This window comes from Mytilus californianus, unplaced genomic scaffold (genome assembly GCF_021869535.1).
Source record: "Mytilus californianus isolate M0D057914Y unplaced genomic scaffold, xbMytCali1.0.p SCAF_2, whole genome shotgun sequence".
Classification (NCBI taxonomy): Eukaryota; Metazoa; Mollusca; class Bivalvia; order Mytilida; family Mytilidae; genus Mytilus; species Mytilus californianus.
This window is the reverse complement of record NW_026262668.1, coordinates 66525519-66551512: the sequence shown is the minus strand read 5'-3', so window position 1 is coordinate 66551512 and position 25994 is coordinate 66525519. Positions and strand designations below refer to the sequence as shown.

At 32.5% G+C, this 25994-nt stretch overlaps 1 protein-coding gene across 3 annotated transcripts in view; it reads right to left on the bottom strand.

Moving 5' to 3' along the window:
* LOC127730270 (ecdysone receptor-like) overlaps positions 1 to 25994 on the bottom strand; it is a 124086-nt gene that overhangs the window by 10159 nt on the left and 87933 nt on the right. For all 3 annotated transcript variants that reach the window (XM_052238573.1, XM_052238571.1, XM_052238572.1), the window contains 3 exons: positions 23455 to 23756; positions 4995 to 5150; positions 3720 to 3945 (listed from right to left, as the gene is read on the bottom strand). In XM_052238573.1, coding sequence (XP_052094533.1) covers positions 3720 to 3945; positions 4995 to 5150; positions 23455 to 23756 — 684 coding nt within the window. The remainder of the gene's footprint in view (positions 1 to 3719; positions 3946 to 4994; positions 5151 to 23454; positions 23757 to 25994) is intronic.

Sequence of the window (25994 nt, the reverse complement as noted above, 5' to 3'; positions counted from 1 at the left end):
GTACGGACGTACAGGTGGACAAGGGAAAAACTTAATGCCCCCTCCGCTACGGCGGGGGCATAAAAAGCATTACAAATAGTACCAACAGGTCAAATTAACAAAGAAAGTACGATTTGAGAGTACTCGCAGTTACTGACAGCTAGTTAAAAGCCAAAAACAATTAATGATAAAAAATCATGCATCAGAGACTAAAATCAACCAAAACACATCCCAGGGATTTAGTATTTTAAAGTCTATTTTTGCTTTAAAATACTAAATCCCTGGGATGAGTATTTACATGTCGACACATATTTATTTATTTTGAGTTTTAGTATAAATAGCATTGTGAAATTTTGGAAAAGTAGTCAGTGTTTGGGAAGCGTAACCTCTCACTATTCATGTCATTATACTGGACCTATTATTAAAGACTGTCTACTACAGTTTGATTTTGATTTTTTTTTTTAAATTAAGTTCATTTTATGATTTAGTAGTTTTGGCATTTATTTTATATTTACATTGTAAGGAGAAACAGTTTTACTTTGGATTTGATATTTGGCTTTTATACCTTGTACTTTAATTAGATTATTATTATTTGGCATTGTTCACTAATTGATTGTTATCATCATTCCTCTAAATTGTTATCGTTAATTAAATTATGAAAACCTTCCTTGCGTTTTAGCTATGCCTATCAGATCATTAAATCTAGTGATAGATTGACCCCCTGTTCCTTGGTTCAAGCACATACGAGTCAGCTTCCCCTTATCTAACAGTGCTCTGGATCTTGGTTACAGATAGTCTGTTTAATTTACTCGAAACTTTTTTAGACTTGGGACAATTTTGAGCAGACTTATGGCATGGACATTTAGTTGTTGTTGGAAACTTTATGTTGCTGTTTTGATTTCTTGATTATTTCTGTGGTTGGGTTTATGTCTGATTGAATTTTGTTGAGGTAATATAATTCTTTCATCTATAAATCTACATTCGTAAATTTTAGCATTTAGGTCATCCTTAAAAATATATTGTGTTGCTATTATTAAAGTGTTGGGAGAGTCAAATGGTATTCTCTTAAGCATGGAGATATCTTGCTTCAAAATTTTGTAGGTTTTATTTCAAAATAGTGTACTGGTATGCAAAACAACTTTAATGCAGACTTTTGAACGTTTTTTTTTTTTCAACACAGAAAACAAAAGCAGTTTAGTCTATATTCCTAAGAGATACTTATACATGTATACATATAGAAAGTTATTTTAGACATCCTAGCATGTTCATTTCGAGGATATATATTACAATAAGAGCCTTTTTCATTTATATCATTTTAAATAGTATCTTCAAACATAACCTAGAGGAAATAAATCCATCTTTCTATAGAAAATGCAAAGCTTAAAACATTTAAGTAACTTTTTGTGTTTTAAGAAGAGATTTTCATGCCATTATTAATGTTTTAGGTTTCATTTAATTCAGCGGATTTATTTTTATTTATGTTTCCTCAGCTGAGTAAAATGTAAAATAATCTGATTGCCATGAAAATAACAGTAATTTTAAAATGGGTATATATTGTTTTTATCTAGTCAAAATTCATCATGGAAAACCTTCAAGTTTTACATTTAGCCATAATAAGTCATGATTATGTAAAATAAACATGACAACAATATGTAAATCTATTCCTAAAGATCTTATTTACGCATGCAAGGTATAATATAACAGAAGGTTATTTTCACACAAAAATAAAAAAAATTAAAGATATGACAGCAGCTTTACTAAGTAACGAATGTGAAAAATCAATATATGTAATCTGAAACTGATAGTAAAAGTTGAACCAGCAGACAGACAAAAGTACATATTCTAATTAATTAAATAAATGCAACATATTTCTTGAAAAAAAACAGCATTGTGTTTAATTCTTTAAATTAAAAAAGATTGAAGTTGGCACAGAATTAAAACATTACCAAGTAAACTTACATGTGGTATAATTTCTTTTTATCTCAATAAAGAGGGATGCACTACTCGTGATATAATTAGGAAAGCAACACATGTTGAGAATTCACTACCAATAGTATTCCAGGGGTACTAATTTTTCAAAGATTCCATGTGTTAAGGTTGACCATAAATTTTTGTATTAAACAAAATATGAATTTTAATAACCAATAGGTTTGAATGCAGAATTTATCAAAAACAAGAAATAAAGTATCCACATAAATACCTTTCCTTCCCCCCCCCCCTTTTCCTCCCCCAACCCAATCCAAGGGATTGGTACCCATGAAAATAAAGGAACCCCACTGTATTTTGATTGATTGATTGATTGTTGGTTGCTTAACATCCAGTGGCAAATAAATGCATGTTCAGGATGAGAACAAATTAACATGTAATTTGAGGAAATTAGTCAATAAAATTCATAATATCAATCTTCATTATTAGTGTATATACCAAATTCCCTAAAGATTTTAGTTTAACAAACTATTGTTTTTAGTTTTACCCTTTGTTTGATTTTGTTTTTTCAAACCAAGCAACATTGAACATTTTTCAAACATGAACTACATTAAAACAATAGTTTTCTGCAATTTGGGTGTACTTCTAAATGAATAAGGCTTCAAAGAATATAAAACAACAGGATGTACTGTGAGCTCAAGTTGACTAATGGAGCCCCTCCTATAAGCATGATAAGTATTTGTTAACAGGAATTTGAATTTATATGTTATAGTATACACGCATTCAGTTAACAGGAAATAGACGAGCAATGGATGTGAAGACATTTCACACTGCATTGCAGTCACATGAAGCTTTATACTAAATTTCAGGAAGATCTGATTTATTGTTCCTGAGAAAAATGTAACAAAAATTTCATTAAACTGATGTGTGGACCAGTATAATCCCAGTTCAAAATACATCCCCTCATCTTTTATCATTTTGAGCTAGGTACAATATTACAAACAACTTTCTGTCCATTTCTGCTTCATATTATATACCATCTTTGTTTTTGTTTACAATAAATTTACATAAACATTGAAATTATTATTAGAATAGGTGTGAGGTAGTTGAATTCCTGTGAGGTCAGTAACATTTTGAATGTTGAATGAAACAGTTTTTCCTATATATAGCTAGTTTCTTGATTTCACAGTTTTGCTCAATTGTTTTGATATCAATCCTAAATATTTAGCCCACTCGCAATTATTACTTGTAAGTAGCTTCTATAAAGTGAGTCATGAACAAATATTTTCTAGAATCGCTGAAATTTCTTAAAAGTTTCTTACATATACGGTAAATTCAGAAATTATTGAAAGGTTTAGCCCACTCTCAATTAAGTACTTAATTTTGTAAGAAGGTTCTGTAAAGTGAGTCATGTACAAAAATTTCTATATTCCTTGAAATTTCTAAAAGGTCCTTATATATACTGTAAATTCAGAATTTATTGCGAGGTTTAGCCCACTCGCAATTAAGTACTTGTACGAAGCTGCTTTAAAGTGAGCCATGAACAAAATTTTATCTAGAATCCTTGAAATTTCTAAAAGTTTCTTACATATATTGTAAATTCAGAAATTATTGCGAGGTTTTCATTAATGCGAATAAAACAACTGCGTAAGTATCGCAACAATACAAACTCGCTTCTGACATTTGATACATATAACTCTATGCAGCTTTTTCTGAAATTGCAATAATTAATCACATATTTTTGTCCATTCTTTAAAAATCGCAACAATAAATGCACGCAATAATTTATGAATTTACATTAATAGGTTGCTTACATGAAAATATTGCAATGGCAGTAAACAAGGCATACTCTGCATTGTCAGAACCCAGCTTGGCTAAATCTTCACATAATTTAAACACTAATTCTGTATATTCTTGTGGCTGACCAGCAGCTATCATATTATCCATTGTTAGTGGAGTTCCATTGGCTAACACAATTGCTTTGCTAGTAGGTTCATAACATCTACTGGCCCTGATAGCCATAACTTCACTAGAGGCACACTGCAGGAAAATATAAACAATATTAGTAAATAATTTTAATTTGGATGTAACATGTCGTCTGATTGGCTGAAAGTTTTTTATCTATCAGCTCATAGACATAATTTTGTCATGTGACAGTGACATCATCAACCTTTTTTTCAGGATTTACTCCTTTAAAACGGAATTTAGAATTAAATTATAAGGAATGACTGTAATATTTTTTCTGTCTATTTGAAATAACCTCAAAAATGTGGTGCACACTTTTAAATAACCCTCTACACAGGTTATTCAGTGTGAACCATATTTTTGATGTTATATGGAATAGACAGAAAAAATATTACAGCCATTCCTTAAATATATTGTAAAATATACTCCAAAATGGGATATCATATAAAAAAGCAGGAAAGACATTACTTTTTTTAATCAGCAGCTATCCTACTCATCATCATTAATTGAAGAGAAAATAATTGTCAAATAGAAAATCAGGAACTGCTCAGCAGATCTGAAAATCCTGCACAACTCCTCTTATAAAGATCAAATCTAAATATCAAATCATTCCATGATACAGAAGCTGAGTAATAATGGAACAAAAGTTCAGAACTTCGACTTTTGGTTGTCCATTTTATTTGAGGTAAACACACACATATTTGCTAACCTACTGCTGTAAGTGTAATAGGGAGAAGAAACCAAAAAGGACGCGGTATTTTACTGTAAACAAGCAAACTTTGGTTGAAAGTATCAATGGAGGATACTAAAGAACCTAAGAAGACCAATGGATTGTTTCACATTTTTCATGTTGGGGCCTTTTATAGAGAACTATACAGTATGGGTTTTTCTCATTGTTGAAGGCTGTACGGTTGCATATAATTGCTTACATCCACTTCATTTGAACTTAGTTGTCTCATTGGTAATCATACCAGTGCACATCTTCTCATTTGTAAATGAACATTTGACAGTCAATTTTATTGGTGAAAAAAAAAACTTTCAGCAGTAGAGGGCATGAAATATCCATTTGTCATAAGATGAATATCATTGGTAAAACTGTGAATGAATTGAAGAAAAAAACCTACCTTGAGCAATATAATTTGATCATCTTTTGACAAACGGTCAAATCCTGGTAAACTTTTAGCAAATTCTACAATTAAATGAGTAATTAAAACAGTCATTCTGGCCAGACTTCCTAGGACGTGTTCTCCTGACTCCACATTATTTGTAGGCTTTATATCCTGTAAATAAACAATAACATTGTGTCAAAAAATAATTGAAATATGAAACAAAGGAGATGTGTGGAACATGTTTATGAAAAAGAAACCTGAACGGCCTAACAAAAACCAATTTGCAGCCACTTTATACAATAAGCCTCATACCAATCTTCATGTAGAACAAACTGCCTCAGTGGTTTCATGGTAGAGTGTTCGCCTTGAGTGAGGGTGGTTGTGGGTTTGAACCTTGTGTGGGTCAAACCACAGACTGTAAAATTAGTATTTGCTGCTTCTTCGCTAAACACGCAGCATTAAGGAGTAATAGCAAAGACTGGTTGGCTACGAGTCAGAATAATGGGTCTGGGTAGAGTGATATGTCTTTCTGCAGACTGTTTCATTGTGAACTAGCAAGATAAAAATCTGGCTCAGCGTGTCGGTCTAGTACAAAGCAGGGTTCATATTCATATCACAATAACATGTTCTCATCCTGAATATGCCACTGGACGTTAAACAGTCATCCATCCATCAATCATGCAGAACAGTTGTTGACATCCACAAATATCTGACAAGCACTAAATGTACCTACATATAAATAAGATATGAAAGTAGAGGTTCACAGGAACCTGAATCACTCACCGGACAAAATCATCCTTTCATAACTGAAGCAAGAATTATCTTTGATGAAATAATAGGACACAAATCATACACCCCTGATGCAGTATCAAATAGTCACAGTTGAATTAATTCCAGTACAATAGTTCAAAGTGGAATAATTTTTGTTTATTGGTTTTTTTTTATCAAAACCACAATCCCCCACCCCCACTATACATTTGATTCTAATGTCCAAAATAACAGGAGAGTTCCATAAAGAAACATTCATGCACATAAGTACTGTTTCTTTCAGTTGCACATTACCTGTTATTGACAAAATAATATATAAACTCAATATCTAAATGTTACATCTAATAAATACCTTTTAAATAACATTAATGGATAGTTTGATTTCATTTTATATCTATTCATGAAAATAAAATCAAAATCTTAATTCTCAATGGGTTTCAACTTAAGTCCAACTAATTACAAACAAGGCAAGGGCAGACATCTTTATAGATAGTCCAAATTATATAATCCAACTACAGTCACAATATAAAAGTAATACATATATTTCAATAAAAGATCTGCCAGCATGGCTAGATTTCAGATTCATATCACTGAACATTTAACATTGAGAAAGACATTTTATAGTTAAGTAAATTGAAGGCAATGATATTCATATCAATATTAATCTCTGTAGAAATGAACATCAAATGTTTGTTCAGGAGTAAATAAGTGGTCCTACATTAATAATTAAAATTCTACTTTCTAGGACTTATATATCAGCTTAACAACATAAAACATGAGATATATTGTCCAAAAACAAGTCAGAAATATTTAAAATTATTTTAGTGAAAATGTATATAATTAATTTACTAACAATTTCATGTGGAAAGTAAGACAAAATTACTTGTAAGATGGCTCTGCAAAGTGTGGCACATTCTGTATATTTAGATATAGGCAGTTTCCTGCAAGGGTGTCTCAGCTCAAATATAGTAACAAAAGAAGAGAGATAGGTTAGTTTCATTATCACAGTGGCGGATTTACCGGGGGGGCACAGGGGGCACGTGCCCCCCCAGTCGGGGTCACCAAAAATTTTTCTAACATAGTTTTATTGCTACTGTATCTGTTTATCTATCGATATAGCTAGATATCTAGATCTAAAATCAAGACACAGCTTGATCTGACTTCCTAAACTGGTCGTTAATTAACCCCAGCTTCAACATGCGTGATTTATGACAACTTATCGATGGTTGTGTAAATATTGACACCTTTGTGTAATGTCTATATCCAAAAGCATTTATGTAAACTACATGTACATCTACATGCTGATTGGAATTAATACGAATATATTTATTGATTTCTAATACAATATTACATGATCAAGATCGATTAACAAGAGAAATCTTCTGATCAGGAAAGACATTACCAACTAAAATCGGTCTGAAAAGAATATGTAAAAATAGATGTTTAGTGTCAGGAATGTTAGCATCGATATGAGATACGTCTTTATTACCAAACACTCACATTGTATACGGTTTCTGGGGAATGTGTCTTTCTCAGAAGTCTTTTTCGGACTTTATTAAACAACAAACGATTTTTTTTCAATGCATACAGCATTTTTTTAAACTGAATGTCGTGTTTTTTCCCTTTATTTTTTTTATAGAAACCAATGATTTGTCTTTAAAAAAAACCTTAAGTCCCCCTCCACAAAACATGAATGGTCTGTGCCTTATATATATATCATTAATAAAATGATATTGTACTTTTAGAAAACCTATACTCATATTTGAGATAAAGAACAGCAACAAAAGCGCTGTTCCTTTGCTTATTGTGTGTTTTTCTGCTGTGCATGTACTGATTTTGTGTCGTGGATGGATACCCAATATCCATTCTTTTTCTATTATAGTACAGTAATATGTGTATACACATTTTTTTCTTGTTTAATTACCATGTATGAGGGTATGAATAGGTTACCATGAATGAGGGTATGAATGGTTTACCGTGAATGAGGGTATGAATGGGGTTTACAGATTAGAGAATAATGGTCAAAAAGTAAAGACTAGAAAAAAATGTGCCCCAAAAATATAGAAAACAGATTAAAGGTGTGATGAACTATAAAGAATAGAGGACAATTGGCAGCAAATAAAAGAGTAGAAAGAAATGGATCCAAAAATAATGAAAAGATATAGAAATGAAGACCTGACCCCCCCTTCCACGACCACCATCATCCCCAATACATGACACCACCACCACCCACACTCGCATATATACATATCTAAACAAATCTTTAATTTTGGTTTCATGGTGCCCCCCCAGACTTCGAGGTTCTGGATCCGCCCCTGTATCATATCTATCACCAGAGAAAGTGTTCGAGATGTCTGTTGTCAACTCAGTCAAAAGATTCATGTCTGCATGGTTAAAACGTGCCATAATGATTACAATGTAGTGCAGTGTTCACTTGTAAAAAAGGGGGGGGGTTTTGGTGTTGGAGGGGTGTCATCTTGAATTTCCGAAAAAAGAAACGCTGATACCCGAAATTCCTGAATAAAAAAACATTCTTAACCTTATCCTTCTTCCCCTCCTTGTAATATTGAGTCTGACTCATTAATTTTTCCTCAGCAACAGTCTTTCCTTATTGGGAGAATTAGAGGTGGTAGGAAAACCTGGCAATTTCATTCACAACTATATTAATTCATGATGACTGAGAGCTTGACATATTGTATATAGATACCTGCCTATATACCAATCTCAAGTTGTTTTTTATAGAGTTACACCGGTTGACCTGGGTCAATCAGTGTAAACGACGTCATCGAACAATCGGTTCTTACTGTGACATAATAACATAAGCATTGTGACAGGAAAGTGCTCGAAGGTCGTCTATTGATGACCTTTAGACGTTTTCAATTTTTGTTGATGAGTTGCTGTCTTGCTGAAGTTTACCCTACATATCCTTTCATTCATTAATATAATGACTATTTGAAATTTCCAATCATGCTCTCACAAGCAATATAGGATAACTAATTCACACAAATTCAATTTATGACTCTTAAAAGAAATTTTTGTTTAATGAAATTTAAATGTTTATGTAGTTAGTTTGGCTTCAGATGAAAAAGGTAAATGAAACGTGGATTTTAAAAATTCACAACTAGATGGAAAATTTAATTACTAATGAATTGGAAAAAGATCAAAGTGACTGGCCTGAAGAAATAGGTACATACTATGTACAAAGGGAAACAGATAAACTATTCTACAAACATGAACATAAATCAGGTCGTTGGTTTTCTAGTTGAATTGATTTACATTGTCATGTTGGGGCTTTTGATTGAACTATGTTATATGGGTTTTGCTCATTGTTGAAGGATGTACAATGACCACTAGTTGTGTACTTGCACACCCTTTGGTCTCTTGGGGATAGTTGTATCATTGGCATCCATACAACATCTCCTTATTTTTATATACATGACATTCTTACTTAAGGGTTACCTTTAATGATACCTGTCCATTTTCCATCTGTCTTTTTTTTATTAAAAACATGTAAGCAAGGTTTAGAACAGAAAAATATAAAATCAAGCAATACATGAGATCATTCAAAAGATTTCCATGGGAAACATTAAATGTAATTGATGTATAGATAAAAAATCATTAAGAAGATTTCCATGGGAAACATTGAATGTAATGGATGTATATAAAAGATCATACCGAAGATTTCAATATGTCAAATTACTGGTTTTTATTGTTGCTCGTCATCTAAACAGTTACTGAAAATGTAACAGCAATGATCTCAAACACATAACTACAATCAAGTATTGATACTAGCCCAGAATCAGCACATTTGAATTGATACAATATCAATTTTCAAAAGCTACTTACGTCTAATGCTAAAGATTATTTTATACTTTGTTGATTTTGTTTTTACTAATATTTCAACTGAAGCTTGTGTACTAGGAATTCAGTTTCTTGTGTTCAATTTTCAAAAGCTGCTATAATGATTAATACTATATGTTACTTCTTTATGCTAAGCTGCTATTGTTTTTTTTATGTTTTGTTTTATACTCAGGTATGCTAATACTTTGGTTATTTTTTTCACTAACTTTCTATTGGGCTTTTTATATTTTGCTTCATACTTGTGTATCAGGATTTCAGTTTTTTGGCGTTAACTTTAAGTAGTACATTTGTACTTACTATTAATTTGAAAATGTGTAAAGATATGGTCTAACCCTACTAAAAAAAATTGAAAGTAAACTTCAAAGTAGATTTTTTTGACAAGAGACATAAATTAGGAACTAACAAGATATGTTCATATTAGACATCATGCCTGGGTCACACTATAATCTTTCCATGTTCAGTGAACACAGGAAATCTAGGTCTAAACCTAAATTTGGAATATATTTTAAAAAGTTGACACCAAGATGAACAATTTGTCTACTACATTTTAAGCTGATGTGACCACAACTACATGGTATACTACCCTAAATACAAACTTCAACCAATACACTCAGTGGAACAGATTGGATGAAAAACGGGGCAAAAAGAGTTGACCTGAGACAGTTTTAACTATTCTGTCAAGACAATTTTAGTCATAAAGTTCTATGTGTATTTATATATTGATGCATTTCAAACCATTTATATCTGAGCAGTATGAAAAAAAGAATAGATAGGCTCTTGGAAGGAAACAGAATTGGTACATGCCATTTTCATTATTATTTGTCATCGGAAACCTCAAATGCCTTTAATTGATATAACTCTTAATGATAAAAATATATGTCAATGTCAAATGTTACCTGTGCTCAATGATCCTACACATTTCCTTATAAAACTTTTGGTCAAGGCTAACTTATGTTATTGAGAAGAAACAGGACAACAGAGGGCAAAACTTAGGAATGAGGAAAGTGAAAAACATCAAAATCCAATTTGACTAATTTAAAATTGTAGTGAAAAAGATATTTCAAGAGTTTAAATTCTATGAATTTGAAATGATGAAAACTAAATATTTAGTTGCAAAACAGAAAATATAAAGATGGAAATAAGAAGACAGAATTAACAGAAATGGTCTGTTGTGTTGAAATCTTAAATATTAACAATGGGAAGCTAATATAAGTCTTATTTGATAGTAGATGAATCCCAAAATAATTAAATAGCACCCTCAATGTCCCTCTTTGACTACTATTTTTACCTGGGTGATCAACTCTATATGACCCCATTAAATCTATTATGTAAATACAGACATGTGTGATAATTTTAGAACAAGTACATATATACAAGCTAATACCAACTGTGCTTGTTAGTAGGTTTGTTGTATATGTCTGCTAAAGCGAGATGCATCCTTCTACAATTTCTGAACAGGTCTATAACTTGAAGCAGAAAATGGCCATGAAATACATAATTTTGTCGGAACACATGATTATATATATACATATCTTTATAGCTTCCCATTCAAATATTAGATATTACATAAATTACTGATGCCTGCTGATCTTGTGATCTTTATGTTACAATGCTGGAGGCATAAATGTGATAACATGGAGAAGGAAACTATATAAGTATATTTCTGTTGAGAAAACATACATAGAAAGGATTTCAGGAATCCAGAAGAAATCAGACAGTACAACGCACTACAACAAAGTTTGAAATAATAAAGTACTAAAAGGAAGAAATTCTGGACATATGGTCCATTTTCACATCCTATATCTTTTGATATGATTTAATTGGTCAGTCACAAGAATCTATGTATTGTGTGTGATTATGTCCCATGTACATTTACTCCATATTCTTTCATTTTCTGTAAATAATTTCTTTAGAGAAGTCAACATTAAGTTCTTATCAGTGATGAAAACTAGAAGTACTGCCAGCAAAGTGCACAATAATATGACACCTCACTGCTTGCAAAGTCTATGATTTTCAGATTTTAATCCAAAAAATTATTCAGATAACTAAAAAAATGTGTGCACAGTGGTATTACATGTATATTCTGAAAACTATAAAAAAAAAAGTTCATTTAATTCTTATTGGGGATTAAAAAAGAGAAGCAGATATAAATATTAATAATTATATATGCAAGTATTGCAAAGTTCATGCCATACCAGAGTAAACCTCAAAGATTTTGGAAGGAAGAAATGAAATAAGAGGTTCAAAAGTACACCATGCATGTAAGATTCTGTGAAAGTTTCACAAAATTCTGAAAAGCAGTTCAGGAGCAGTGATAAAAATATATTAGCAACAGAAGATGTTAAAGGTCAAATTAAAGGTCCATCCTTATCTAGACTAAACGTTATTTTAATTGGCAGCATTTTGTCTTTCTGATATTGTTTAACATCTAACCCCCTTGTTTTATTAATTTTGTATTTACATTGTGTCGTAGATCAAATTTATTCGTTCAGTGTATGTTCACTTGTTTTTGTTAATATGTCTTTTGATTGAGTTAAGCCATTTCAATTGATATTTTATAATGTGTCTTTCTATGTTGTGATGTTACACTCTTGTTTCAGGTAGGGTGAAGGTTGGCACCTATCAAAACGTTTAAATTCGCTGAATTTGTTTGCACCTGTCCTAAGTCAGGAACCTGATGTCCAGTAGTTGTCGTTTGATGATGTGGTTCATAAGTGTTTCTCGTTTTTTATATAGATAAGACCGTTGGTTTTCCTGTTTGAATGATTTTACACTAGTCATTTTTGGGGCCCTTTATAGCTTGCTGTTTGGTATGAGCCAAGGCTCCGTGTTGAAGGCCGTTCTTTAACCTATAAGGGTTTACCTTTACAAATTGTGACTTGGATGGAGAGTTGTCTCATTGGCACTCATACCACATCTTCTTATATCTAAACACTTGTGGTTTAATTTTAAAGAATATAGCACCATCCTTATCCAGTATTTTTAAAATTTGAACTAGTTTACATACTGCCTGCATTTATAGCTCATATAAAAGCTAGCTATAAGACCATCAAAATTGTCTGTCTTAATCACTTTTTTTACAGTAAAGTTTTCAATATTGATTTCACAGCAAGAACAATATGCTGAACACTTGCATATATTTTAATCCATTTATAGTAACCTTACTGTGCAGCTGTTTTTAGGGGTTCACTGGGGAAAATTGCAAAATCAACTTTGTTTTAGAGTAATGAGGTTAATTTCTGTCTACTCTCCCTGAAATCACAGCTTTTATTTTCTATTTTCTCTACATTTCTAGCGACTGTCTTCTGTAAATTTCTACAAATTTGTGCTATTTAAAACTGTTATTTTGTGTCATATAAGAAGTGAAGATTACGAATTCTAGCTTTATTATTGATTTTTCTCAGTTTTAAATTGTCCTGCTAGACAAGGCTATTAATTCTAGATTAAGTAAGATGTTTTATTAATGTATCTTACGTAACCTACAAAAGCTGCTATATTCTTTTATGAACAGAAATGCCAAATAGATGCAGTAAAAAAGAGATAGAAATAAATTAGGTTTTACTTGACAATTATATATGATACAATTTATTGGGGAATTTCATCACCTTCACTGGCATAATTTCATAGCCATTCACAAGTCTGTATGGAGCCTTGAAAACTGACAGGAATGAATCAAAGCTATTAATTCAGTAAATTTAAAAGAAAGTTAAAATTACAGGACAAGTCTTTGAACTTTTCCTATTTTATACAGAATTTCAATCCGTTCTCCTTGAATTCAATTTTTTTTTTCATGGTTGTAAAACAATTCAAGTGAAAAAATTTCTTCAATTTATTCAACATGTACAATTTAAAAAAAAAACTAGAGGCTCTAAAGAGCCTGTGTCGCTCACCTTGGTCTATGTGCATATTAAACAATGGACACAGATGGATTCATGACAAAATTGTGTTTTGGTGATGGTGATGTGTTTGTAGATCTTACTTTACTGAACATTCTTGCTCCTTACTATTATCTCTATCTATAATGAACTTGGCCCAGTAGTTACAGTGGAAAATATTTTGTAAAAATTTACAAAAATTTACAAAATTTATGAAAATTGTAAAAAATTGACTATAAAGGGCAATAACTCCTTAAGGGGTCAATTGACAATTTTGAACATGTTGACTTATTTGTAGATCTAACTTTGCTGTACATTATTGCTGTTTACAGTTTATCTCTATCTATAATAATATTCAAGATAATAACCAAAAGCTGCAAAATTTTTTTAAAATTACCAATTCAGGGGCAGCAAACCAACAACATGTTGCCTGATTGGTCTGAAAATTTCAGGGCAGATAGATCTTGACCTAATGAACAATTTTACCCCTTGTCAGATTTGCTCTAAATGCTTTGGTTTCAGAGATATGAGCCAAAAACTGCATTTTACCCTATGTATTATTTTTTTGCCATGTCGGCCATCTTGGTTTGCAGCCAGGGTCATCGGACACATTTTTTAAACTAGATACCCTAATAATGATTGTGGACAATTTTGGTTAAATTTGTCTTAGTAGTTTCAGAGGAGAAGATTTTTGTAAAAGTATACAAAAATTTACGAAAAATGGTTAAAAATTGACTATAAAGGGCAATAACTCCTTAAGGGGTCAACTGACCATTTTGGTCAAGTTGCCTTATTTGTAGATCATACTTTGCTGAACATTATTGCTGTTTACAGTTTATCTCTATCTATAATAACATTCAAGATAATAACCAAAAACGGCAAAATTTCCTTAAATGCAGATAGATCTTGACCTGATAAACAATTTTACCCCTTGTCAGATTTGCTCTAAATGCTTTGGTTTCAGAGATATAAGCCAAAATCTACATTTTACCCCTATGTTCTATTTTTAGCCATGGTGGCCATCTTGGTTAGTTGGCGGGGTCATCGTACACATTTTTTAAACTAGATACCCCAATGATGATTGTGGCCAAGTTTGGTCAAATTTGGCCCAGTAGTTTCAGAGGAGAAGATTTTTGTAAAAGTTTACGGACGACGGACGACAGACGACGGACGCAAAGTGATGAGAAAAGCTCACTTGACCTTTCAGGTCAGGTGAGCTAAAAAGGGTATAAAACTGTCATATATAAATCTTAGAAAAGAAGATTTGACATTTTAAGATGAAAAACATGTAATTGTAAATAAAAATTAAAGAACCTTTGTAAGCACACTCTCATACCCCACGCCCACACCTAATCTCAACAGATTCCAAAGTTCAAAGACTCATAACTCCTACAAAAGTCAAATGATAAAAATTTCTACATATTAAGTCCCTATTATCTACGAAGTTTCATAAATTCTGTTGTGTGGTTTCAAAGGATTTGTGATGACAAACTGTCGCAGTAGTATATTTAGGCCAAAATTCTAAGTTCAAATGGGCATTACTCCTAGAAAAAAAGTTGAATCATAATTCCCTGTCGATATGCACTACATAGTATTTCCTTCTTATCTACAAAGTTGTATGAAATCTTGCTGTGTGGTTTCAGAGGAGAAGCAATGACAAGAACAGGACTGACAGCCGAACAGAGGGACTGACAGACGAACAGAGGGACTGACAGACAGACAGATGAGTCAAAAACATTATACCTTCAGAACTTTGTTGAAAAAGGTTTTTCCTGTTTCCTGGTTGTAAAACATATAAATTGTCTTAAGTGAAAATTTTACTAGTGTTTGAGTGAAAGTTAGACTAAACTTTAACATTGGGTAGCTGGTGCTGTTCCTTTAATAGCATCATAATTATAAATATTTCAGGATGAGAGTGAAAAACTCGCTCCTCCTTGTGTTCACAGCCTTCATTTACCATGTTTACTTTAGGGGACCAACCAATATAGGACTATATAATAAATAAACAGCTAACCTTAAAACCAATCCTTACCCATTGACACTAGCCCTAGCCATAACCTTAGCCACATAAAAAACATTGATTTTCACCTTCCTATCTATATGAAAGTTGCAAAAATAACTTAACATGCATTTCAGCAGGTAATCAGTTAATCCAGCATGTGATGTGCACATGGAATTTATTTTTTTTCTTATCAAAAGTCTCCTCCCTGCATAATGAAAGCCAGCAAAACAAACTCACTAGATTAGCTGGGGGTGCATCATAATGCTTTTAAATATATAAATAGGAAAAAATATCTTTAATAGGAAAAATATCTTTAGAGACAATTGAGAGAGGACATAATTCTGCAAGTTAAAATGCACAATTCAGTTGCATGGGCTTCTGCATTTATCAAGATTATTTTCAATTACAGGGTTAACAACAGGATGATGAACATTATAATATGTTTTCCTACCCATAGAAATGAGACTTTATTTGATTCATCACTACATCAAACTTTCCTTAATGATTTCACTAAGAATGGATTATTTTTATAATGAAATAAAAAGGCATAAATCAGACTGAAAGAGCTTGTGTCTGATAAATTAGTCAATAACATCTAAAATCCTGGTTATTATGTAACCTTGGTTATCAATTTATCACCTTAATGAACACTAATCAGTCTAGGATATCCCTTTCTTGACAAGTCAATAAACCCAGCATGATATGGTTACCTCTATGCAAACATTTAATAACTTCAGTTAAGTATATTCCTCTGTGAATAAAGAAGATTGCAGGTAACTTGTCTAGTTTAAAAGTCTTATTTCCTTTTTCATTATGAAATCAAGTATGTCTAAGTAATACTTTCAGATCTACATTCTTTCTTGAATCAGTTTAAACATGGAATTATTTGAATCAGGAATAATTTTGAATTCTGGAAAATTGATGAGAGATGTAAGATAAAAACTAACTTAACTAAATAGGGTTAACCATGTATGCATATATGGCTAAGGTTCAGGTTAATTTCACTGTTATTTCAGTATAAACTAACAATTAAACCCCCTTTTCAATGCATGCATGGCTAACCCTTTTTAATTGGTTTAGTTTTCATCATACATTTCTTATCAATTTTCCAGAATTCAAAACTGTTCCTGATTCAAGTAATTCCTTGTTTTAAATTCAATACATTTTTATTCTAAATTATAAGCTTAACCTATTTCCAAGGCTTTGTATATTAAAACTGCTGTTTCAGATGACTAAAAACTTGAATTTTCCATTTTCTTTTTTGATGTATTATAAATATTAATGACTAGCCTTTTATTAAAGACGAACCATAATAATGTTTTGTCATCAAATTTTAACCTGAAATCGCTGCAGTCAAAATGTGTCCACTTTTGAAGATATGAATAGAACTGAATTTGCAATAAGAAATTTGAGTAAAATGTTTTTATTTGTATTTGGTCCCCGATAGGTCGAAGAGTTTAATAGCTAGATTCAGCAATCATATAAAATTGTAATTTAAACTGCAGATGGTGACATACTTGGCAAAAGGGTCTGGTCTCCATTTGGTTCCAAGGAAAGGCTTTAGTGGAGGTTGCCCCACCTCTCCCCTTATAGAAACAACTCTAAAGGAGGTATTTGAGGGTGTTTTCATAGTGACAAAAATCAATTCTTGATCATTAAACTATGAAAAACACCAAACCAGACAGTTTCTTACCCTTTATTATTAATTTTTCAGGAGAAATCTTTGATGCCAGAGAAAACGAAAACCAAATCAATTAGCAGAGCAAAATTCTGGAGGCTGCAGATGATATCAAGAGCATTGGCATTTACTTTCTCATAGGTGTATCTAATACTTAAAACAAAATACCATGTTAAGGTTTATCCAAACATTATAACTGAAGTCTCCATTGTCAGCTGTAAAAGGGCTAGACATAACAAAATGTAAAACAAATCAAACAATAAAACCAAAGGCCTGATATATGACAAAACAATAAACGAAAAAAAAAACCAAATATGACAGACAGCAAGCAACCAACGACAACTACTGAGTTACAGGCTATTGACTTGGGACCATTTCTCAAATGAATATCACTAATATATTTTTTAAATGGTTTAAACTGTTCTATACAAGTCATCACAAGAGTGCACACGCTGAAATGTCTCGCCTTCTTTACTAATCATTGATATTATGTTGATAGTCCTAAATATAAAGCTTTATTACAACTGTCACATAAACTTAACATTAACCAAGTAAACTAAACATTGACCAATGAACCATGAAAATGAGGTCAAGGTCAGATGAACCATGCTAGGCAGGCATGTACAGCTAACAATTCTTCCATACAACAAATAGAGTTGACCTATTGCTTATAGTTTAAGAAAAACAGACCAAAACACAAAAACTTAACACTGAGCAATGAACCTTGAAAATGAGGTCAAGGTCAAATAAAACCTGCGTGACTGCCAAATAGATCATAAAATATTTCCATACACCAAATATAGTTGAACTATTGCATATAGTATAAGAAAAACAGACCAAAACACAAAAACTTAACTATAACCACTGAACCATGAAAATGAGGTCAAGGTCAGATGACACCTGCCAGTTGGACATGTACACCTTACAGTCCTTCCATACACCAAATATACTAGACCTATTGCTTATAGTATCTGAGATATGGACTTGACCACCAAAACTTAACCTTGTTCATTGATCCATGAAATGAGGTCGAGGTCAAGTGAAAACTGTCTGACGGGCATGAGGACCTTGCAAGGTACGCACATACCAAATATAGTTGAACTATTGCACATAGTATTAGAAAAACAGACCAAAACACAAAAACTTAACACTGAGCAATGAACCTTGAAAATGAGGTCAAGGTCAAATAAAACCTGCGTGACTGCCAAATAGATCATAAAATATTTCCATACACCAAATATAGTTGAACTATTGCATATAGTATAAGAAAAACAGACCAAAACACAAAAACTTAACTATAACCACTGAACCATGAAAATGAGGTCAAGGTCAGATGACACCTGCCAGTTGGACATGTACACCTTACAGTCCTTCCATACACCAAATATACTAGACCTATTGCTTATAGTATCTGAGATATGGACTTGACCACCAAAACTTAACCTTGTTCATTGATCCATGAAATGAGGTCGAGGTCAAGTGAAAACTGTCTGACGGGCATGAGGACCTTGCAAGGTACGCACATACCAAATATAGTTGAACTATTGCACATAGTATTAGAAAAAAAGACCAAAACTCAAAAACTTAACTTTGACCACTGAACCATGAAAATAAGGTCAAGGTCAGATGACACCTGCCCGCTAGACATGTACACCTTACAATCATTCCATACACCAAATATAGTAGACCTATGGCATACAGTATAAGAAAAACAGACCCAAAACACAAAAACTTAACTATAACCACTGAACCATGAAAATGAGGTCAAGGTCAGATGACACCTGCCAGTTGGACATGTACACCTTACAGTCCTTCCATACACCGAATATACTAGACCTATTGCTTATAGTATCTGAGATATGGACTTGACCACCAAAACTTAACCTTGTTCACTGATCCATGAAATGAGGTCGAGGTCAAGTGAAAACTGTCTGACGGGCATGAGGACCTTGCAAGGTACGCACATACCAAATATAGTTATCTTATTACTTATAATAAGAGAGAATCTAACATTACAAAAAATCTGAACTTTTTTTTCAAGTAGTCACTGAACCATGAAAATGAGGTCAAGGACATTGGACATGTGACTGACGGAAACTTCGTAACATGAGGCATCCATATACAAAGTATGAAGCATCCAGACCTTCCACCTTCTAAAATATAAAGCTTTTAAGAAGTTAGCTAACGCCGCCGCCGCCGCCGTAGCCGCCGCCGCCGCCGCCGCCGGATCGCTATCCCTATGTCAAGCTTTCTGCGACAAAAGTCGCAGGCTCGACAATAAAATGGGTGTTTTTTCATATCGATTCTGTATTATGCCCACGTATAGTCATATTGGGTCTCAATCAGCTGCTAACCTTGACCCAATACGACTGTACGTGGACATAATACAAGAATAATATGAAAACACCCATTTAAGAACACTGATTCAAAATATAATTGTTTAATTTTTCCATCATGTCACAGCTTGATTCTCTACAAAATTTTGTACACCAGATGCACGTTTCATCTACAAAAGACTCATCAGTGACGCTTGAACCAAAAAAGTTAAAAAGGCCAAATAAAGTACGAAGACAGGTTAGAAAGACCTTGAATGAGAAACTGCAGAATAACATTGAACAGAATATGTCATACTGTTCTACCTTGACATAACTTTCAAAAACTCTCATAAAAAAATTATTGCAGCGTCATGTGACATGTTCAATTTCAAAATTCTAATGAATATTTAATGTAATGAGATCAAATAACTTCTAATAACAACTATCAATCATGCAAGTATAATAAAAAAAGACCTTCAAATATAATAAACAAGGTAAATAAACATTTTTGTGTACAGTCATTAAATTACTGCTTAAATTCTTAAAGAATTATAATTTAAAAGTATTTCCGTATATACCACTTTAAGTAACCTTGATTAAAGGTGAATCTCCTAAGATATACATGTCACAAAGGTTCATTCTGAATTAAACCAATTTACACCTCTTAATAACACTCCCTACATATATATCACTCAGGCTAAATCCAACTTAATGAGGATCTACATCATTAATAAAAGTGCAATGATTCAGACATTCTTGAAGATAACATGGAATTTTTATTGGCATCAAAAACATTTAATTGCAAATGATGTAATTATCATCTCAATGAATGGCCCACTGCTTCTCTCCCAATGTGTTTCCAAGAATGAAATAATGTCAATTTGAGTTCTGCTCTAAATAATATATCAGTTGATGAATGGGATAGTGTTTAGAATTCTGAAAGCAGTCATCATGGTATTAATGCTTGCAAAATAGGCAAGTGAGTTAATTGATTTGTTATAAATTAGGCTGTTGGTTTTCTCAATTGAATTGATTCATATTTTTCATGTCAGGGGCTTTTATAGCAGACTATACAGTATGGGTTTTCCTCATTATTGAAGGCCATAGATGCCTATAATTGCTTACATCCACTTCATTAGAACTTCGGTAAATAGTTGTCTCATTGGCAATTATACCACATCTCCTTATTTCTATATGGACTGGAAAAATCAATTAAACATTGGGCATTTTAAAAATCAGTTTTTCATTTTTTTTTTCTTCACAGAAGAAATGCTCATATTAGTTGACAGTATAAAATAAATCACCATAGCCATAAAACAAGCTGTCAAATCAATATCATTCAAGATGATCTTCCTTTCAACAAGAGTCAAATTTGATTAAAAAAATCCCAAAACAACTGCAAAATTGATATCAGCATGGCAATATGGTATAGCGAGCTTTGCTTGATGAATATTTATCCTCAGTATACTATGAAATCAACTGGACAAAAGGTTTCCGAGTTTCATTTATAGAACAGAGGCCAAAAATAGTCAAAGTCCCATAACTCACACAAAAATTTGCAGTATAGTATGATCTTATAACAGGAAGACAGTAATCGAAGTATACAAGCTTTTGGGCAAACAGTCTTTGATAAGATCTTTGAATATTGTTTTCATTGGCATTAACATCGATTTTGTTATCAACAAATTAAAACATAACTAAATTTGTTTTCTTTTCGTATGGTTTTTTGGGATAAATATATACACGTCCACATTTATTTTCTATTTAGAAATTGTTATATCTATACATAACATCATACATATTTATTATAAGGTTAAATCCTAACTATCCTACTGCCTGTCATTACTTTTATTTTGGCATTGCACAAGTCTCGTCTTCTTTGACTGTCCATGGTGTTAAAACACCAAATCCCTGCCTGGGATGTGTTTTAATTGATTTTAGTCTCTGATGCATGATTTTTTATTATTAATTGTTTTTGGCTTTTAACTAGCTTTCAGTAACTGGGAGTACTCTCAAATCATACTTTTGTGTTAATTTGACCTGTTGACACAATTTGTAATGCATTTCTGTTATTCAATGTTTACTTATTTTGTGTTATATTTCGTCTTACTATTTTAATATGTACCACCCATGAATTTAGTATGACGAAAAAAAAATTTCACTTCTGTACTCGTACTATGAATAACAAATTTATTTTGTAAAAATTTTTTCTATACTATGATTATATTTAAATTTACCTGTGTACATTACTTTATTTAACGCCATTTTGTCCTAGGTTAAAGTTGTCTTTTTGACATTGAAACATCTTTTTTATTTACATTGTGTCATAGATCAAACTTATTCGCTCAGTGTATATTTACTTCTTTTTGTGTATTGTCTTTTTGATAAAGTTAAGCCATTTCAATTAAATTTTATTGTGTGTCTTTTTATGTTGTAATGTTATATCACTGTTTCAGGTTAGGGTGAAGGTTGGCGCCTGTTAAAATGTTTAAACCTGCTGCATTTTTATGCACCTGTCCTAAGTCAGGAGCCTGTTGTTCAGTGGTTGTAGTTTGTTGGTGTGTTTCATAAGTGTTTCTCGTTTTTTATATAGATTAGACCGTTGGTTTTCCTGTTTGAATTGTTTTACACTAGTCTTTTTGAGGCCCTTTATAGCTTGCTGTTCGGTGTGAGCCAAGGCTCCATGTTGAAAGCCTTACTTTGACCTTTAATTGTTTACTTTTTACACATTGTGACTTGGATGGATAGTTGGCACTCATACCACATCTTCTTATTTATATTAGAAGTGGCATAGTGGTATAATAGGTAAATAAATGGGGAATGTGTCCATGGGACACAGATGATGCCCCCGTTTGCATATCATATAAAGTTATAAAGGGACATGACTGAAGAAAGGTAAAAGTGACGCTACCCAAATTTATTCTTGATCTGAGTTTTGTGGTAATAAGTATTGTGATTCATAAGTTTCATAAAAATTTGGTTGAGGCAAACTTATGTTAGAGAACAGAAATGAAAAATTCAGCAATTTTTCCATTTGTAAAGGGGCATAACTCTAGAACGTTTAAAGTAACACCACCAAAATTCAAACTTGATCTGTATTTTGTGGTAATAAGTATTGTGTCTAAGTTTCATAACATTTGGTTGAGGCAAACTAAAGTTAGAGAACGGAAACAAATTCAGCAATTTTTCCATTTGTAAAGGAGCATAACTCTAGAACGGTTAAAGTGACACCAACAAAATTCAAACTTGATCTGTGTTTTGTGGTAAAAAGCATTGTGTATAAGTTTCATAACATTTGGTTGAGGCAAACTAAAGTTAAAGAACGGAAACGAAAAATTAAGCAATTTTTCCATTTGTAAAGGCGCATTACTCTAGAACGGTTAATGTGACGCCACCAAAATTCAAACTTGACCTGTGTTTTGTGGTAATAAGCATTGTGTATAAGTTTCATAAAATTTGGTTGAGGCAAACTAAAGTTAGAGAACGGAAACGTAGGTACAGACGGACAAGGGTAAAACTTAATGCCCCCTCCGCTACAGCGGGGGCATAAAAATGGAACAAGCTCCACGACTCCTACTAAAAGTGTCAAAACAAAATGGCAATTTAGAGTGATCAACTCACATCACAAACAATCTAAATCAGTATGATAGCTTTCTGCAAACAGTCTCTCATTGATGGACAAAAACTATTAGTTTTTCCATCTGAAATGGTGCTGTGGGGGAAACCAAGGTCTTCACAGTAGCCATCTTGGTAGTTGGACATTTTCCAAGTAATTTTTAAAAGTGGTCCATTTTATGACATTAAACAAACAAAGAATTGGGTCCTACCAACTTTACATGTTATTTTATATTTCTATTTTTAGTTCTGAAGACGCTTGTTGGCAAAACATGTAGATCATAATAAACAATGACTTTGCATTAATTTACGGGTGTTGTTGTCGTAATGTCGTTTTATATATCTCTATTTGTGCACTTACTATTGCATCATTGACTTTTTCTTCATCAGGGAATTCATATTTGTCCTGTAATCTAACTATTCTGTTTATAAGAGCATGTGTATTTTCTGAAATAAGTTCTATTGGACGATCACATATGACATCATATGGAGAAAAAGATGCAGAAAACTTAACATCCTGTCTTTCAAATTCACAGCTTGGTCGACTGTCAAGGGAATCATTGTTGATGTTCTGAACAACAACTGGAGCTGGTTTCTCCATTTTTTTCTGTTTTGCCTTCCGCCGAGCATCTCTTGCTTTACATTGCTCGTCCGATAATAAACCTTGAATACAGAGGTGATAAAATTCATAAAATGTTCTACAACAAGTGCATAAAACATGTACTTCAACAGAAAGATTAGAAAAATAGTTCAATAGGTCCACATTTCAAAAAGGAAATGAACAATGATCAATTTCATTAAGTGATTTCCTTCCTTATGTAAAAGAACTGATATTTCTTTCTCCAATTGTGAAAAGTGTTCATAAAAAGATAAAGATTACTTTTGGTTATTTTTGTCATTGGGTTGCTGTCTTATTAATGTATACCCCACACCTCCTTTATCACTGGTGTTAAACTGATTGTGGTAACTGCAGTTATCATGATCCCAATATGGCAGAGGCAGAAATTGGTCAAATTGTTTTCTGCTAATATCTCAGTGTATAATATACACTGTATATGTGTTGTTTTCAAGAATTACTCAGCCGCCAGGTTAATCTCTACAGTTTTGTTGAGTGTGTGTGTTCTTAATATCATATTTGGTCTCGTTACCGAAATAATAGCCATCCAAAATTTTAGGAAGATAATAGTAACTCCAAGAAATTTGTTTGATATGATAATCGTAACTGGACTATCAGATAGTTGTAATTTGGACATGATAATAGTTATTTATCAGTGATATTCGTAACTTTACCTGTTGATGGGGACTGCGACTATATCTGAATCTTGCTTAAAAGTTTGATAGTGTTACCAGAATTCATGAATAATTGCTTATTATCTTAAACTAATTTACTTTTTGCTTTGTTGATATATTCTATATATTTTAAAAGTTAAAATTTACGATAAATATTGATGTTATATTGTATACTTAAACGAGAAGAAGATATATTTCTTAATTTAAATTATTTTTTAAGTTTTATAACAGAAAATTTTAATCAACCAATAACTGTTTTTGCGTGCCAGTACTTAACTGGGCTGCAATGCTCTCTTGGATTTACAGTACACTAACAGAGATGTCGACCCGGTACATGGGGTAGTAGTTATAAGATTAACAGTACCAGTGTGTCTGTACTGCAACAGATTTTTATTTCGACAACTCATATTATGTCTCTTCAGTGATGCTCGAGGCCAAAACCTAACACAAACGTTACAGGGCTGATAAAACCATAAAGGACATAAAGTATACCAGGACTAGGAATCAGAGCTTTGCATGAAAATGTTAATTCTTTCACTTAAATGTTTTTTTACTTTTATGTAAGCAATGCAAAAACTATTTGAACCTAAGTAGAGGCTACTGTGCAAGTGATATACCCGGGAACTGATAGTCCACTAAAAAAGGTATCGGCTCAGTAGTAGTTATAATATTGAAGGTACTAATTGTTCTGCTCCAGATGCACTTTCGACTATTAATGCTGATCGTGAAAAATGGATGCCTTTTATGACAGCAGATATAAGTTTGATTGATAGGTTGTTGGTTGCTTAAAGTCCAGTGGAAAATATTTCAGGCATGTTCAGGACGAGAATAAATTAACAATAGATATGTCTTGTAAAATGGGTCGTCCGAGATGAAGGTTGGGAAATTTGGACTGCCACTAGAAAATGAGGATAAGTTGGGAAGGGACAATTTTTTCTTGCAAAAAGTCACCTTCGGACCCTTCAAATAGTTGTTGTAAGGGTTCTTAACGTGCAGAGAGCGTGGCATTCTCTTTATATGAGTCATCAGATTAAACGTCCCCATTCTGACCAGACGTGGCTGCGTATCAAAATATCCTGCATAGCAAAAAAAGGACAACCTATTTTGGCAAGGAGAGTTTTACTGTCGGAAGGAAGAAGACCAAGAGTGCCCATATTTCTATTCCCTAGTCACCATAATGATTTGGGGGAGGGGGCAGATATTAGAAGGTTTACCAAAAGTTAGAATAGAGCATATAAATATAAAAAGAACAAGCATTCTGAGAGTATTGCATGGCAATACATAGTCCCCTACCGGGTAAAAATTCATTATACTGGAACAAAAAGCTAACTTGTTCTATAACTTGTCATGGTGTAAACAAAAAGAAAATATCAAGGCAATATCTTCAAGCATGACTAAAAACAGTGTGGAAAACTGATTAAATGAGTGAATTTTTTAAGTCCAAAAACCATAACTCTGCACAAAATTATCAGACCGAAACAAAATTTCGAACTTGATCTGTATAACTTGTGACATCATGATAAAACTATATACCAATTATCAATCAATATCTTCAAGCATGATGAAAAAAAGTGTGGAAAACGCTTTAACGTTAGATATGATTAATAATTC